The sequence below is a fragment of the Barbus barbus genome (genome assembly GCF_936440315.1).
Source record: "Barbus barbus genome assembly, chromosome: 16".
Taxonomy (NCBI): domain Eukaryota; kingdom Metazoa; phylum Chordata; class Actinopteri; order Cypriniformes; family Cyprinidae; genus Barbus; species Barbus barbus.
In genome coordinates this window covers 23,893,268-23,909,266 of record NC_136744.1, presented here as the reverse complement: position 1 = coordinate 23,909,266, position 15,999 = coordinate 23,893,268, and the positions used below count along the sequence as shown (strand labels likewise).

The following is a 15,999-nucleotide window of genomic DNA, read 5'->3' as shown; positions in this document are numbered from 1 at the left end:
CTATCTAACACTTGAGTGTGTCTTATATGACGGTTGCTCTGTCAATTCTTCATCAGTTAGGAACCTAGGTGTGCTGTTTGATAGCAATCTTTCATTTGAAAGCCATGTTTCTAGCATCTGTAAAACTGTGTTTTTCCATCTAAAAAACATATCTAAATTGCGACCTATGCTCTCAACGTCAAATGCAGAAATACTAATTCATGCGTTTATGACCTCAAGGTTAGACTATTGTAATGCTTTATTGGGTGGTTTACTGCACGCTTGATCAACAAATTACAGTTGGTCCAAAATGCAGCAGCTAGAGTCCTTACTAGAACCAGGATGTACGACCATATTAGCCCGGTTCTGTCAACACTGCATTGGCTCCCCATCAAACATCAAATATATTTTAAAATCTTGTTAATTACTTATAAAGCCCTGAATGGCTTAGCTCCTCAGTACCTGAGCGAACTCTTATCACATTATAGTCCTCCACGTCTGCTGCGTTCTCAAAACTCTGGCCATTTGATAATACCTAGAATATCAAAATCGACTGCAGGCGGCAGATCCTTTTCCTATTTAGCACCCAAACTCTGGAACAATCTACCTAATATTGTTCGGGAGGCAGACACACTCTGTCAGTTTAAATCTAGATTAAAGACACATTTCTTTAACCTGGCTTACACATAACACACTAATACACTTATATTATTCAAATCCATTAAAGGATTGTTAGGCTGCCTTAATTAGATCAACCGGAACCGGGAACACTCCCCATAACACATGATGTACTCGTTACATCATAAGAAGTATGTCATCTATGCTAATATTTGTCTGTTTCTATTCTGTTTCTCAGTCCGTGTCCGGATCAGATGGTGGATCGGCGCTTGGAGATGATGTATTTGGCCCTGATCGTCGGCGGAGGCCGGACACCTGGATGAGCCCCGGGGACATATCCCCAGTCACCGTAGCCACCTGATCCGGTCCGTATCCAGCCCAGATGGTCACTGCAGTCACCAGATCCAGTCCGTATCCAGATCAGATGGTGGATCAGCACCCAGAGAAGACTTCTACAGCCCTGAACGTCAGCGGAGACCAGGACACCGAGATGAGCGCCAGAGACAGATCCCCAGTGAGGACCTCGCCACTTAGACAGCCATCGGGAAAGACCACTGGAACCAGTTGAGCCTTTACAATCTGAATTTGCTGCAGTTGGAATTGAACTGCTGGTTTGTTTAGCCAGAGGAGAACTGGCCCACCGACTGAGCCTGGTTTCTCCCAAGGTTTTTTTCTCCATTCTGTCACCGATGGAGTTTTGGTTCCTTGCCACTGTCGCCTCTGGCTTGCTTAGTTGGGGACACTTCATTTCCAGCGATATCGTCGACCTGATTGCAAAGACACTATTTAAACTGAACTGAGCTGGATGATGACATCACTGAATTCAATAATGAAATGTCTTTAACTGAAAATCTTTTTTTTAATCTTTTAATTTTACATTATTGACACACTATTTTCCTTTTTTGATATTGTGCAGTTGCTTTGACACAATTTACATTGTTAAAAGCGCTATATAAATAAAGGTGATTTGACTTGACTTAATGAAGACCCTGCTTCCACCTGCTCCCAGTCCACCTGATCCGGCCAGGACGAATGCTGTGAAAACGGATCAGCTGGCAGCATGCGATGGGACACCTGATGCTGATGAGCTCTCTCACGCTGCCACAAAACCACAATTCCTCAGTAAAGCAGTTTTCATGAGCTCTCGCACACAACGTCTGAGAGATTCAGTTTGAAGTTCACAGCCAGTGTGCGTCTAAGCCAGACGACCTCCTGGACTAATGTTCCCTTTAGCATTCGCTGTTACTTGACTTCTAGAATTAGAAGGACACCATGGCCTACTTGTTTGTGGGCAGTTTTTACTTTCACAGTTGCATCGGTTTATGTAACGCTGTAAAAAAAAAAAAAAAGTAAATTGCCAACACCACTGTGTCATACTATCAGTAAATGTTTTCTGAATTATGTTTTCTGAAGGATCATGTGACACTTAAGACTGGAGTAATAGCTGCTGAAAATTCAGCTTTGCCATCACAGAAATAAAAAGCAGCTATTTTAAATTATAATATTTCAGAATATTACTGCTTTTACTGTACTTTTGTTCAAATAAATGCAGCCTCATTGAGTGTGTGCTTACTGCAAAGCCACAGCTCTTCTACAACATTTTCACACTTACATGAACACTTAGCATTGTCTACACATACTCCACTGCTTGGAGATACTTTAAACTAGAGGTAGATACTCGAAGACACTTTCAACTGGATCTTAGCACCACATTTTCAGATGCATTAGCGTCAATGAAGAGCTAAATACATGCAGTAATACCAATCTTATTTTCATTTCTAGGTGTTGGATGTGTTTCGTTCTATTTCCTGCCTAATGCTAGCTGCTTAGCAAATGAGAAGGGAGGTGATGAGGCTCATGGCACATGCATGTCACCGCAGGACCTCACGGCCATATGGGCCAGTGCTAATGACTGACGAAGAAACACTTATGCCAAACAGAGCATAAATTAACTACTATAAATATAGAATCGATTGACACTTAACAAGTAGCTTGCGTGACTGATTAGGCTGTGTTTATTACCATCGTGTAAGGGGGCAAGCACAAGCGGCAGCCATGTACAGTAGAACACTACATGTGATACTAAAACTGGAGTAATGGCTAATGAAGATTCAGCTTTGCCATCACAGGGATAAATGACATTTAAAAAAATATAAAACAGAAACATGTATGTATGTAGTAATAATATTTAACTCTATAGTTTGATCAACTAAATGCAGCCTTGTTGAGCATAAGAGACTTCTTTTGAATGTACAAATAACATCACACAGAGGAACAAGATGCATTCAGATCACATCTGAAGGTATCTGAAGGCACATGACACCAAAAGCACCTAACCTGAGTGGGAATTTGACTTGTATCTTTAAGTACCAAATGTACTATATCTGTATGCATGTGGGTTTGCCTGAAGAGCTGGGCAGCAGAGGAAGTGGAGGGGGTGGCACACAGCCTCAGCTGAAATCCTGAGTACACACTGCCCTTTACAAAGGCAAATTGCCGGGAGATATTGAGCCCACTGTGTCTGTATCCATGGCAACAGAGGAAGTTCAGGAGAACAGTAAAGTACAACATAGCTGACGTAAAGGGAGGCGCGCGTGGATGTCGAAGGGCTGATGCTGGTGTGCGCTGCTGGGATTCATATACATGAGCTTGAGGCCAGGGAGGGTTCAAGACATTAACTATAAGGTTTGCGAGTTCATTCTCATACATGGACGATGACTCTCTGGTGTAATGCTAACTCACTTCAATAAGCTTCTGGACACACAGTTTGAGGTTGAAACAAATCTGAAAAATAAATAAGCCTATATAATATGATGCAAATTACGAGAAATTAGGGGTGTGCGATATTGAAAAAAAATATCTCAATATTTTATTTTTTTCCGATAAATATAATTAGACGATATGCAGTGTGTGCTATTGTGCTGATATCTGACTACTGTGGACACCTGCAGTTTTTGATATTCTTCATATTCTGTGTGGTCAGTTCACATCAGTGATTAATTAATCTTTTCGTTTAAGTTTAAATTGATTTTTACCTTTTAATAAAGCAATTTTTTCTAAAAGTGTACATATTTTGAGTCAAATTGTTACATTTAATCAGTCAATTAAGATAACACACATTTAGGCTTTTATCAAACAAATGAAACCAGTCTCATCAAAATTAATCTTTGCAGAAGTTGCATCTGAAGTGGCATTTAGATGCATTTACACACTGTTTAATGCAGCTCAGAGGGACATGGAGTGCTTTAACTAGTTAGAAATGCATAATTTCTTTACATTTTAAACATAAAACACTGAATACTGATATTTACAATTATTTAAAAAAAATGAAAATAGACTTTAAATGTGAAATTAAAACCACCAGTAGGTGGCAGAAAGTGACTGTTAATAAGTGAATCATTGTGACTGAACCGAATCATTTAAATGGTTGATTCATTCAGGAACGAAACACCTTCATGTTGCTCAGAGACGCAAAACAGTGCTGTAGCCGTTTGGAATAATTTTTTGTCAGCGAAATGGAGCAAAAACAGGCAATATGGTGTCTAAAACGTAAGTCTCTTAATATTAACTTATTGTTTATTGAGCTGTTGTATAAAATCAATATCACATTTGTAATCATGCTTATTTTTAGAAGAAAAAAACGGCATGAAACGTAAATATATACATTTTCTGTCCCCATATCTTGAATTTTGCGATCCTTCTTAATGCATTTTAATAGACTGAATCTTGCAGTGAAATAACACACTCTAAATGCGCTTGTGCACTATTTAACCGGCTTCATCACCATGTAGGCTAATGTAAACATGCACTCCTTAGGTGTTTTGTTTGGTTTTTGCAAAATACTCGATAATGTCAAATTGCACATCGTTAAAACAACAATTACGATATTATCGCAGACGATATATATCGCACACCCCTACGAGAAATATTAAATCACTGTAAACAATGAATGCTTAATGAGATTCATTTATGTATAGAGCTGGGCTTTAATTTATGAAACTGCATGTTTGAACACACTAGAGAACTGTGTTCCCATTATGTCAATTCAATGCCTGTACACTTCAATAAAATGCAATTAACTAAAACATTAATGTAATGAATTGAAAGCAACTCACAAATGCAAAATAAAACATTAATAATCAGATATCCTGCAGCTTCGAATTGTGGAATAGCTTATTTTACATGTTTTCTAACAGTGTTCTCTGTTAAAGTTCACTATATATAATTTACAATATGCCTTTTAATGAAAATTACATATATATACTGTATATAGATTAGATTTAACTTTATTGTAACTGTGCAGAGTACAAGTACAGAACCAATGAACTCCACTGTTAATAAAAAAATAAATAAAAGTAAAATAAAATGTAATTAAATTAAATAAAATGTAAAAAAACAAAAATGCACAGTCAGATACTTATTGCCTGAATCTAATCGAATCGTGAGATGCCTAAAGATTTAATTTCCCTTTACGCATTTGTCATCTTACACTTTAAATGGTGCTGTTCTCTTGGTTTTCAGTTTACAGGAATGCGTTTACGTCATTCTATCATATCACTCACACGTTGCGCAGGGACCAAGCTGTCAGAAGATATCTATAGAATACTGTGTTCCTCAAAAAGCTACAAAACTAAAAGGCTCGGGGGGAAAATATAGCCTACCACCCCAGATAAGATGCCAGTGTCATAAGTTTGCCAGTGCAGTAGGTCAGTTTGCCCATTAAGCTGTCATTAATTATTTACCATTCAGCTGTTCAAACAGGAAAAAGACTGACTCATTTTACCCCAAGGCGAAGTTATAGATAAAACAAATTAGAGCATGTTTTTTTATTGAAAGCTATCTCTACAGATCATCAAAGTGGCTGATGTGTCAGAAGCATTCAAATCCTTGACTTTAAGCGAAATGATTTGATCCGTGAGTCATCCGTCACGGCTTCTTATCAACACAGAATCCATTCATTTCAGATGATTATTCGAGGGAGCTTTAATATTCTCTTTGAAGACATGATTAAATGATTCCATGAATAATAATAAAAAATAATATAGCATAATCTAAGTCATTTAAAAGTAAATATGTACTGGGAATATGAGGTCACTGCATTGTCCTCTGCCAATGAGATTTTACCAAGTGGAATAAACCTCTGATAATAGGAGGGAGCAGCTTAATAAAATAATTAAACATTTATGTAATTACAAAAGTCATTAATTCAATACTGACATAGACAATTTTCCTCAGTAGCAACATTTTATAAGAAATTAAGGTGCTTTCTAAACTTTTCAATATCATTTTTAGGTAACAGATATTGTTACATCAGCCATTGTTCTCCAATTTATTTGATCTCTTATTTTCTAACAGCACTACCAATGAAGTATGTTTAACCTTTAATAAAAAAAATTAAATTTAAAAAAAAATGATATGAATATTTTAGGAAATTATTCAACAGCTGGACAGTGACCATGTGACAAAGGACAAAAACAACAAAAAAACATATTTATGCTATATTTCTCACTATATTTCAAGGCTTTCTGAAGCCATAACGACAGCTTTCTGTAAAGAACAGTCTCAAATCTAAGCTGATATAGACTGATACCAAAGCTCTGGTAGCAGTGGATGTTTGTAATAGTTCAGCACTTTCCCAGATCAGCACAATGTAAAGGAAGTGTTGATATAAGGCATAGCTAAGAGTCAGACTGACATTATGCTGATATGCAGGCTAATTAACCCAGACTCATTATGCAACAGAAAAGAATATGCTTCAAATTGTCCTTTTTCCCTAGTCTGGATATTTCAGTGATCCTGCCTTCATTACATTCTTGAATTGTAGCACAATATCTCATTTTAACAACTATTTATTCACACTCTGTCAAGATTATTGCTGGAAACGCTTTTCTCCTCTCCAATTAATGTTATATACTCCTAACATCTACCCTGATACAAACAGTACTCTTCAGCTGTTTGAGCAGGCTTGTTTCTGTTTTGACATAAATGCCTTTCCTACATTAATATTTATGACAAATGCTGCTGCTTCACCAAGATACAAACATTTTGCTTTCTATTATTAAACAAGTGAGGTAAAATAAAATCACCGACACTACAATAGTAATGTACTAAACTATTCATTAAGTATGGCTGCACCAATCTCTGCTCAATAGGAGAATATTTAGAATAGATACCACACAGTTTTATTCTGTAGTTTCCATCACTGCTAACCGCATTGACTATTACTAGTGTCATCATTTACAAAATGAAAATTCCACAGGACAAATCCTCAGCGAGGTAAGTACTTTTGAAATTACGAATGCTTTTCATCATGTTCAAACGTTGCTCGGATCGGTTCTCTCCAATCAAATTCCTTGATGTTTGAGTTTGGAAAGGTGCTGCGGGCTATCCTCACATCTTAGTACTTGAGAAGATAAACAAGTCAGCAACTGATCAAAAGGAAGTTGCACATAAATACAGACACTAAATTATAAACTCGTCTTGAAGGTGAAGATTTGAATCATTTTATGATGTTTTTGAGGTCTGGTGCAAAAATATACTGAAAAATGTTTAGAAAAACTGGCCATCACTTTTTAAGAGAACATGATGCTTTTTTCCTGTCCTGTAAAGACAATATGAATAAATATACCCTAGTTACTTTTTAATGCACTTTCTTGGTGCATGATTCATCAGTGCTCATTATTCAAAAATGTCTTTGCAATCTTCTATCAAAATATATTAACTTTTTTTTGTCTCTGCAACAAATTTCCTTCTTGGCTGACCTCAAAAGGGTTGTGCATCATACAAAGCTGACTTCTGAATTCCAGTTTAATTGCTGGATTTTAATTGAATTGCAGAATAGCAATTTGAATATTAGGAAGTAAAATTGAACTGAAATTAAAATAAATTCATATTACTGTAACTAGAAAAGCAAAGTTTGTCAAGACATGTCATGTTGCCTTTCCTAGGATTTTAAAAAGGTTTTAAGACTGTATATGCTTTATGTATTCTAAATATTAATAAGGTATTAACAGCGGTTAGTGCTGGAGAAGATAGAAAATAGAAAATAATAGGATAGGATAGGAGATGGATGGATAGATAGATAGACAGACGGATAGATAGACAGACAGACAGACAGACAGACAGACGGACAGAGGGACAGACAGACAGACAGACGGACAGAGGGACAGACAGACAGACAGACAGACAGACAGACAGACAGATAAATAGATAGATAGATAGATAGATAGATAGATAGATAGATAGATAGATAGATAGATAGATAGATAGATAGATAGATAGATAGATAGATAGATAGATAGATAGATAGATAGATAGATAGATAGATAGACGGACAGATGGACAGACGGATAGACGGATAGACGGATAGACGGATAGACGGATAGATAGATAGATAGATAGATAGATAGATAGATAGATAGATAGATAGATAGATAGATAGATAGATAGATAGATAGATAGATAGATAGATAGATAGATAGATAGATAGATAGATAGATAGACGGACAGATGGACAGACGGACAGACGGATAGACAGATAGACAGATAGATAGATAGATAGATAGATAGATAGATAGATAGATAGATAGATAGATAGATAGATAGATAGATAGATAGATAGATAGATACTGTGGCTGCCAAACCTCAGCTCAATTAAATGATCCAAAGTCCACTCAGATAATTGAAAGCTGACATACCTGAAAGTCTCCTTTAACACTTCTTTTTTAAGTTTGACTAACTTTAAATTGAAAGTAAAAGTTAAAGTGAATAAAATCTGGTTCATATAAATCTGCCGTTTCATTTCCACTGACAGCTACTACATACTGGCACTCGGATACTTCACAACGCACCACTGGATTAAATGGCACCTTTTCTTGCAGCGAGAGATAAGAGGAAGTCTCGGAGCACCATTTAATAGAGCCCCATAAGACACTTTAGGTGCTACTAATGGAATAAGCGCAGACTCTGCGTCTGTCCAGCTGATTCTCTTATGAGAACTACAGCACAGACCTATGTCTTCAGCTCTCATCTCAACACACACTAGCAGAATACACATTGTAATGTCTCATGGGTCTCATAAATGGTCTATTGCACAAAAAAACATATTGACTAACGGTCTATATCTGTGCTACATTTCAGCTGAAAAAGCTCCTTTATTAAGAGCAGGTTTGTATTGAGCATCTATCAAAGGTTCCTATTCTTTGCTATTTGTTGCATGTCCTTGTATTTCAGTCCAAAAACCTGTTTGATTTCCCAACAACCCACAATCCAATAGAACGAGGTATAAGCATGTCTACTTTCATAGCTGCCATTTGTCAAAACTTATGAAGATCCACACACCAGAAAAAAGAAAAGCACATTTTGAATTACTGACAGGGAACTAAACTGTTGTCAGCAACTTAATCATCTCGTGGGAGGATAGAAGAAACGCTTTACATCTTTGATGCAAAAAGGATGTCAACCCTTTGTTCCACACACAAAAAAAAGAATCATTCTATAATACAGATTTTGCTTATAATGATGGTTGTGGACGGGTCAACGTTGTTTCATTTCCAATTCACAAATAGAAATACATATTTGCAGTCATTTGGGAGAAATACTGAACCATCACTCATGCTAAATGTAAAATGATGTGGTGTGGAATTAAAGAAGAAGATGGCAGTGTGTATGATCAGCACTGACAGGTCTTCAGTTCAGCTCAGCGTTTGGAGAAGCCGCAGGCTGAGTGCTCTTCCTCGTATGACCATCACGTCATATGTGCGACCTCCATCTGGAGGAGAAAACCTGCACCCTCTGAAACACGTATACATCTTCTCCACCAGCGTGATGAAGCAGGAATTACTCTAAATTGCTGCTTTAGAGCCTGGCAAATGGCTGCAAAAAGAACTGGCAAGACAATGATACACTAGAGAATGACATTTTACTGTCATGGTAACACAGACGCACTGACCATTTAAAATGCTGTACTGATGCCTTAGATGTGGACAGAGTGGAGGTCCAGATGTAATTATGGTCCATTAATGGCGGACCGGACCCGCTGCACTGCTGTCATCAAGACTTGCGCTGTACGTTCTTAGAATAATGAAGTTAATAACGACTCATTGTACCACAACAAGCCAAAGCAAATGCATGTATAATACAAAAAAAACAATGTAAATGGCATGTTTAATGGCAAGCAACCCACCAAAGCTCTGTTCCAAAACCTTAAGGCATTGTAGGCATGCTCCCAAACACAATAGCTGTTCCAAAATGTAGGCAGCAAAACTATTCTGCCTTCTAAAATATCTAATTTTGGCTACATTCTAAAGACAGCATCACATATAGTGTTCACGAACAAGGCACCGCAATCCGCTTAGTGAAGATATTCATCCAACGTGGTGGATGGGTGGAAAGAAACTAAAAAGCATTAATACAAAATAGTGAATTTTACACTGTGCAAAGAAAAAAAAATCTATAATTAATGAGTAATGTACTGTACATTACTTAATTATTGAGTACTTTTTCGTTGTACAGTTTTACATTCATAAAAGTGCTTTTAAATTAAACCTCTGTTTTCATTGTTTCAAAAATTGGTTTAGAATTATTGAGTCTCTAAAATATAAAAAATGGAAAGAACACTTTCCTGCATGCTGCCAAGTCTTCCTTAAAAATCCTTATGTTTTTTTAAAAAGGAATGTCCTGTCTTACAACCAATCTATACCTGAAGAAGCATTGCTGTTTAAATAAATATGAAGATTTTGGAAACTATGACAGTGTATGGGACTGCTTTTAGAGCAGGTGTCGATGTCCTATGCTCATGCCTGTAACGATCCAGGTGTATGAGAAAAAGTTATTTGATATACATGTGTGTGTGTGTGTGTGTGTATGTATACATATTCTTTCTTGTTTTTTTTTTTGTTTGTTTGATTTTTTTAAATCACACACCACTTCCCTTTCCTTTCCTTTTCTTTTTTTTTTAAATAGCAATGCTTATTTTTGTTCCTTGGAATTATTTAATAATGTTTTTTTAATTAAATAATAAACAATTCAAATAATTTCCAGAAACATTACTATAAAAAAGAGAAAACATTGGCCTTTTAAAATGTTTTATAGAGCCAATAAACAGCTTAATTAAAGCCTTTATGTTTGTCCTAAATGCATGCTTTTATAACCCATACACCCTCAAGGTGCAGTCAGAGGTACGCTAGTCAATCATCCCACTAGGTTTTGGAACGGAGCTACAGTCAATGTCATTTTTTGATCCATTTACTGTAACAGAAATTTAATTTGTTTTAACCTTGGAAAATCACTTCCTTCCATCCCAGAACACTCGTTAGAATTAGAATGGGAGAAAGCTCATGCCTTGTGCTGCCTGTACCGAAATGTCTGACTTGTGTGACTGAGTGATGTGTTATTCTCGCAACGGCGTTGACTCACTCAGAAGCCCTATCTGTGTGGGCAGCATAGGAATAACGTTCCACTCTGTGTAAACCCTCCTCTGATGATAACCAAAAACCACCAGCTGTGCTAGTCCCGACAAGCTTGTAAGCAGTGAGAAATCAACCTCTTTTATCTTGTTTACTCAAACGAGGGCAAATGAGCGTCATTTGTAAGCGTGAGAGTGAATAATTAATCTTTGTTCTTCCGAAGTTCGGCAATTTCCCATATCCAATCATCTCTGATGTCGAATTTGAAATGGTGAATGTGAGAAAATTTGACTCTAGGATCCACTGATCAGGATCTGAATCTTATAATTACATCTTGAATGACTTATATACACCATCTCCTCACTGTGAGCTGGAAAAAATATCATTTTCAGCATTTCCATTTAGCTGGGAGCCCATTTAGTCCTTTTTAAAACTAATTGCAGACATGTAAAGAGCTTTAAAATGCTTTCACCCTACCTGGATCCTGAACTTTAGATGTTCCATTCACAATGGCACCAAATGTTCAGATTCACGTGGGCTCCGGATATTGCAGAGACTGTTATATAACTGAACCATTTGGACTGTGAACACTAAGGGACTTTTGCTTCTAGTTTACACTGATGCATATCTACCGATTATCATCATATACAGGATAAATTTCATTTAAAGTCTTGCAAATAATGCAATGTATCAAACAGACAATTTTCAATCCCTGCTTCCCTAACTGAGCAGCATCTTCGCTTAACCAAAAAACCTGTTTGATGATGAAAGACTGTTCAGTCTTTAGGGAAGCCGATTACTTGGAAAGAGGTTAGGATGGTTGGGATTTTGACATTAAAACAACAGAACTGCCGCATGTAACAATGTCAATAATTCAAAAGTGCAATTTTGGTGTTTTGTCTCTTGTATGAGAAAATGCATGCAAAAAAAGGTTCACAGTCATATCTATTCTATTTGTGCTTTATACAGACACAATCTTTTGCGTCTCGGACCTGTATCTGTCCAATTTGCATTTTCATTGTATAATTCAGAATGTGGCCAGCTGGATTCTGGCTAATGTATTTAGCGGCTCAGAACATCGAGGCATCATCATCATTTCTGCTTGGCATTGGACACAGAGCAATGTACTCATTCTCTAAAAATAACTTCTGTGGCTTGTGGAGTACTAATTTAAGACTCATATATAATCTAGTATACTGATAAACAATGGTGAGAATGCACGGAAGAAGCTATTTTGTCTCACATATTTCAAATTAACAGTAAAGGAATACAATCCAAATGCAATCAAATAACAAACTGCACGTCTTTAGATCAAATAAAAATCTTCTAAATACATGCCTTTAAAAATAAGCAACTGGCTCATTTAGGTTCATTTTAAATTGATCTACAACAAGCAATTCATTAGCCAGAAGTTGCAAAATGAACCTAAACGGTCTCTTTGCACAAATGTAGGGGTCCAGTGTCTAATCAGCATGTAGAATATAAAAATATGTACAGTACATAAATTGCTTACCACAAGAAAAGAAGGCAATTCGTTCATACAAACACAACAATATAGCATATAACAGAATATGTAGCTCACTACACAAAGATTCGAACATCTGGATAGGTAGGTAGGTCACTTGCGAGAAAATTAGGGCAGCCAGCTTGAATTTAAGTGAGTCACAATGCCTCAAAATAGAGGAATTAAAACAATCTGGTGGGGTGATATGATATACAAACAGCAGACAGAGAGATCTTCACCAGTTTTAAGTAAAAGCACTGTTTCATTTGCATTATAAACCCTGAAACGTCTAGATCGGCATAATATTAGTGCAGAGAAGCTGTCTGGCATTCAAGCCAAGCTTGCAAAATCAGCCCACACGCAAGCCGAGAAATAAATATGAGAATCCAGAGTGGACATTTTGTTCAAATACAAAGCAATGTTCATAAATGCTATATCGCAATATCATAATCTGGCAATATTCAAGTAAAACACATCAGAGATAAAATTTCAATATTTACCGCATTATGTGTCTGTGTCTGTCCAACTAGGATCAGGATGTTGGAGCAGATGATTGAAAGGCAGAAATTGATCAGAATGATTGATCTCTCCGACCTAATGTACCTGAAAACAAATTGTTTATTAAAGTTGCATTCCTCCAAAAGTGCAAGTGCATTATTTGTAATATCCCTTGTACGTCTATGCACTTACCTCCACAGAACAGCATATACCACGGTCAGTGTGATCAAGGCCAGGCAGGAAAGACCACAGCCCACTATTAGTGTCACAGATGGAACCCCTGAGTACTCCATAGCCTGTGAATGGCACGCAAGAGCTTCAGTGAGCGATTTTCAAACCCTTGTACCACTAATAAAAGCCCATTTCAGTGCCTGGTAATAAAGCACATTACAGGATGCCTGCTTATTGCAGCAGGGCCATTTAAACTGCCCAAATTTAGAGGATTAAAGGACAAGCTTTTTTTTTTGGTTTGTAATTCATTTTCCCCCCATTCAATCTCCCCTTCACATGAATAAAATGTATTTAGCCTCCATTCAAATGAACAGTGCTTATTATCAACAGGTCGGTGCTTAATGCCACAAACCATAATTAACTAAAATAGATTCAAAAATCACTTTGCAATGCTTATTTCCAGGCAGGTATTTCCAGACATGCAAAAACACGCTTCTTGAATCGGAAAACATGGAAATCTCCAAAAATGAATGTTAATGTGACATTCTAATTAAAAATCAAATATGATAACAATGCTGTCATAAATTCATCATGAAAAATAATAGTATTATTAATGCACATTCAAGAGTGAACAAACAGGCAATGCTTCTATGAAAAAGATGATTGGGTCTTTTAACTGTAGAGCGAGCCTTTCATTTGTCATCAAAAATGTAATTGAGTCCAACTAAGGTTGAACTTTTGCAGACATACTGACTGTTACAATTTTTCATATACATTTTTATATGACTAGACTGTTCCAATGCTTATAATGTCTCTTGTTCTGTTGTTTAAATGACTGTGGGGAAATCAATGGATGTTGACCGTCATTTTTTTACACAATCCGTGTTTCATCGTAACACATGTAGCTATCTATCATTTTAAATTGTTGCTTGCATTAGTTGCACAGGCCTTAACTAAGCCCTTACAATGCACATCCGGTCCATTTATTTATGCCTTTTCCATCTGACAACTCCCCCTCAATCCAGTTCCCAGGAGTCACAAGTCATTTTGACATATCAGCTGTGCATTGCAATGATAGGAGTTATCAAACTTTGCCCCTGCTGCATCACTGAGACGCAGACAACACCATCATTTTCACACGGGAGCCATTTATTCACTGACTGGTCACATGGGCAGAGAAAAAAATGGCTGCCTCTTACTCTGTAGGTTAAAACAGCCATGTTTTGCTGTCGACTGAATCCACTAGTAAAGAGACCACAGCTGATGGCTGATGGTATAGCATATATAAATGCTTGAGCAATATGTAGCAAAGACAAAAGAAAGATTAGTAGTATACATTAATCTAAGATAGTGAACTGTAACAGAGGAGGAAGCCATTATTACATAATATGAAAGCCATAATTTGTATGCACAGTCCTGATATATCCGTCTAGTATAAAATCTCACAGCTAAGAATTATTGTATTAATGTAAGTAGCAAATTGAATACTGAAATTGAAGAGGCCAGAGCTGATGCTCCTGCATCTCGAATGTGAACATATACAAATGCTTTGAGCAACATTTAGGAAAGGTAAAATAGAGATTATGATGGTCAGGATTACTTTTTACTCTCAAATTACTTCAATCTGTGAAGAGGGAAGCTTTAATAGATAGTGGGGCCATAATTAAAATATTGAAATAAATAATAAATATAAACATATATACAAAATATGAATAAATACGTTATTATTTTTAAAAAAATATTTAATGGCAATTACTTAAACGGGAGATTCTGAGCTCTCTTCTCTCTCTCTCTCTCTCTCTCTCTCTCACACACACACACACACACATACAGACAAGGTTTGCACAGGTATACTTCTTTCATAATCAAACATGACATAATTAAAGTAAATTATTAAACATGCATCTGATTACAACCCATATTTTAATCAATACAGCATCTCTTGAGATCCCCCACAGAAGACAATTCCAATACTTACTATTTCTCTGGGTTGTTGAGCCAAAATGGCGAAGGTAGATACCCGATCACATAAGCATTTGGTGTGGGATGCATCGGTGAGCACAGTTCTGCATCCTTTAGAGCTCCAGCTGCCCCAAGAATCGTTCCTACACAACACAGACAAGATTAAATCGCTTTAACAAGCTTTTTCTCTGTGAATCCGTCACTCTAAATCCTCAACACTGCGCTCTCATCTCATCTCATCTCATCTCATCTCATCTCATCCACTTCACTTCTTACTTAAGCGACAGAAAGTAAACGCAACGCATTTTAGTGCAGACCGTACTGAGTGCGACTGAAGCGCTGAGGCTCTGTGGTGCTGAACGACTCACGGCTCACAGATAAAATAAACCCCAACCTGCTATTCCTTTGACGCGTCTTCTCTCGTTTTGCTTCAGCTTTTACTTATCGTTCTCTATCGATATGTATTTCCTAATTAGCGCCTTTTGGACGCTTTCCTGAGGGAAAAATTCAGGCTAGAAACGGCGGACGGCATCAGATTGATACTCTCTTGCCTCCTGCCTCGCGCTACAGCGGAGGGGGGAGATGCCTCAGAAATACTCCCCGTTTCTTGTTCGTTCATCCTGATTTCGGCATTTATTCGCGAATATCTTAAGTTTATAACATTTTATAGCATTTGATTTCACAATATGCTTTTCCCGAGACATAAACGGCAGGGAAAAACGGAGCTTAAACGTTAACTACCCCGTGAAAACAGGCTGGATGGTAGCAGCCAATTTCTCCTTCTCTGGCTAGCAAAATGATAGAATAGACATCTCACCTATTTATTAATGCTTACACATCTCGGTTGATATTGCAGTGGTT

General features: G+C 37.0%; 1 protein-coding gene across 1 annotated transcript in view; it reads right to left on the bottom strand.

Moving 5' to 3' along the window:
* The window catches only part of LOC306882094 (adhesion G protein-coupled receptor B3-like), a 43,798-nt gene extending 28,089 nt beyond the window's left edge, over positions 1–15,709 (bottom strand). The window contains exons 1-4 of the mRNA XM_079436556.1: positions 15,533–15,709; positions 15,155–15,281; positions 13,198–13,301; positions 13,008–13,110 (exon numbers count right to left, since the gene is read on the bottom strand). Of these exons, the coding sequence (XP_079292682.1) occupies positions 13,008–13,110; positions 13,198–13,298 (204 nt within the window). The 5' untranslated portion in view covers positions 13,299–13,301; positions 15,155–15,281; positions 15,533–15,709. The remainder of the gene's footprint in view (positions 1–13,007; positions 13,111–13,197; positions 13,302–15,154; positions 15,282–15,532) is intronic.
* Positions 15,710–15,999: the final 290 nt, after the last annotated feature.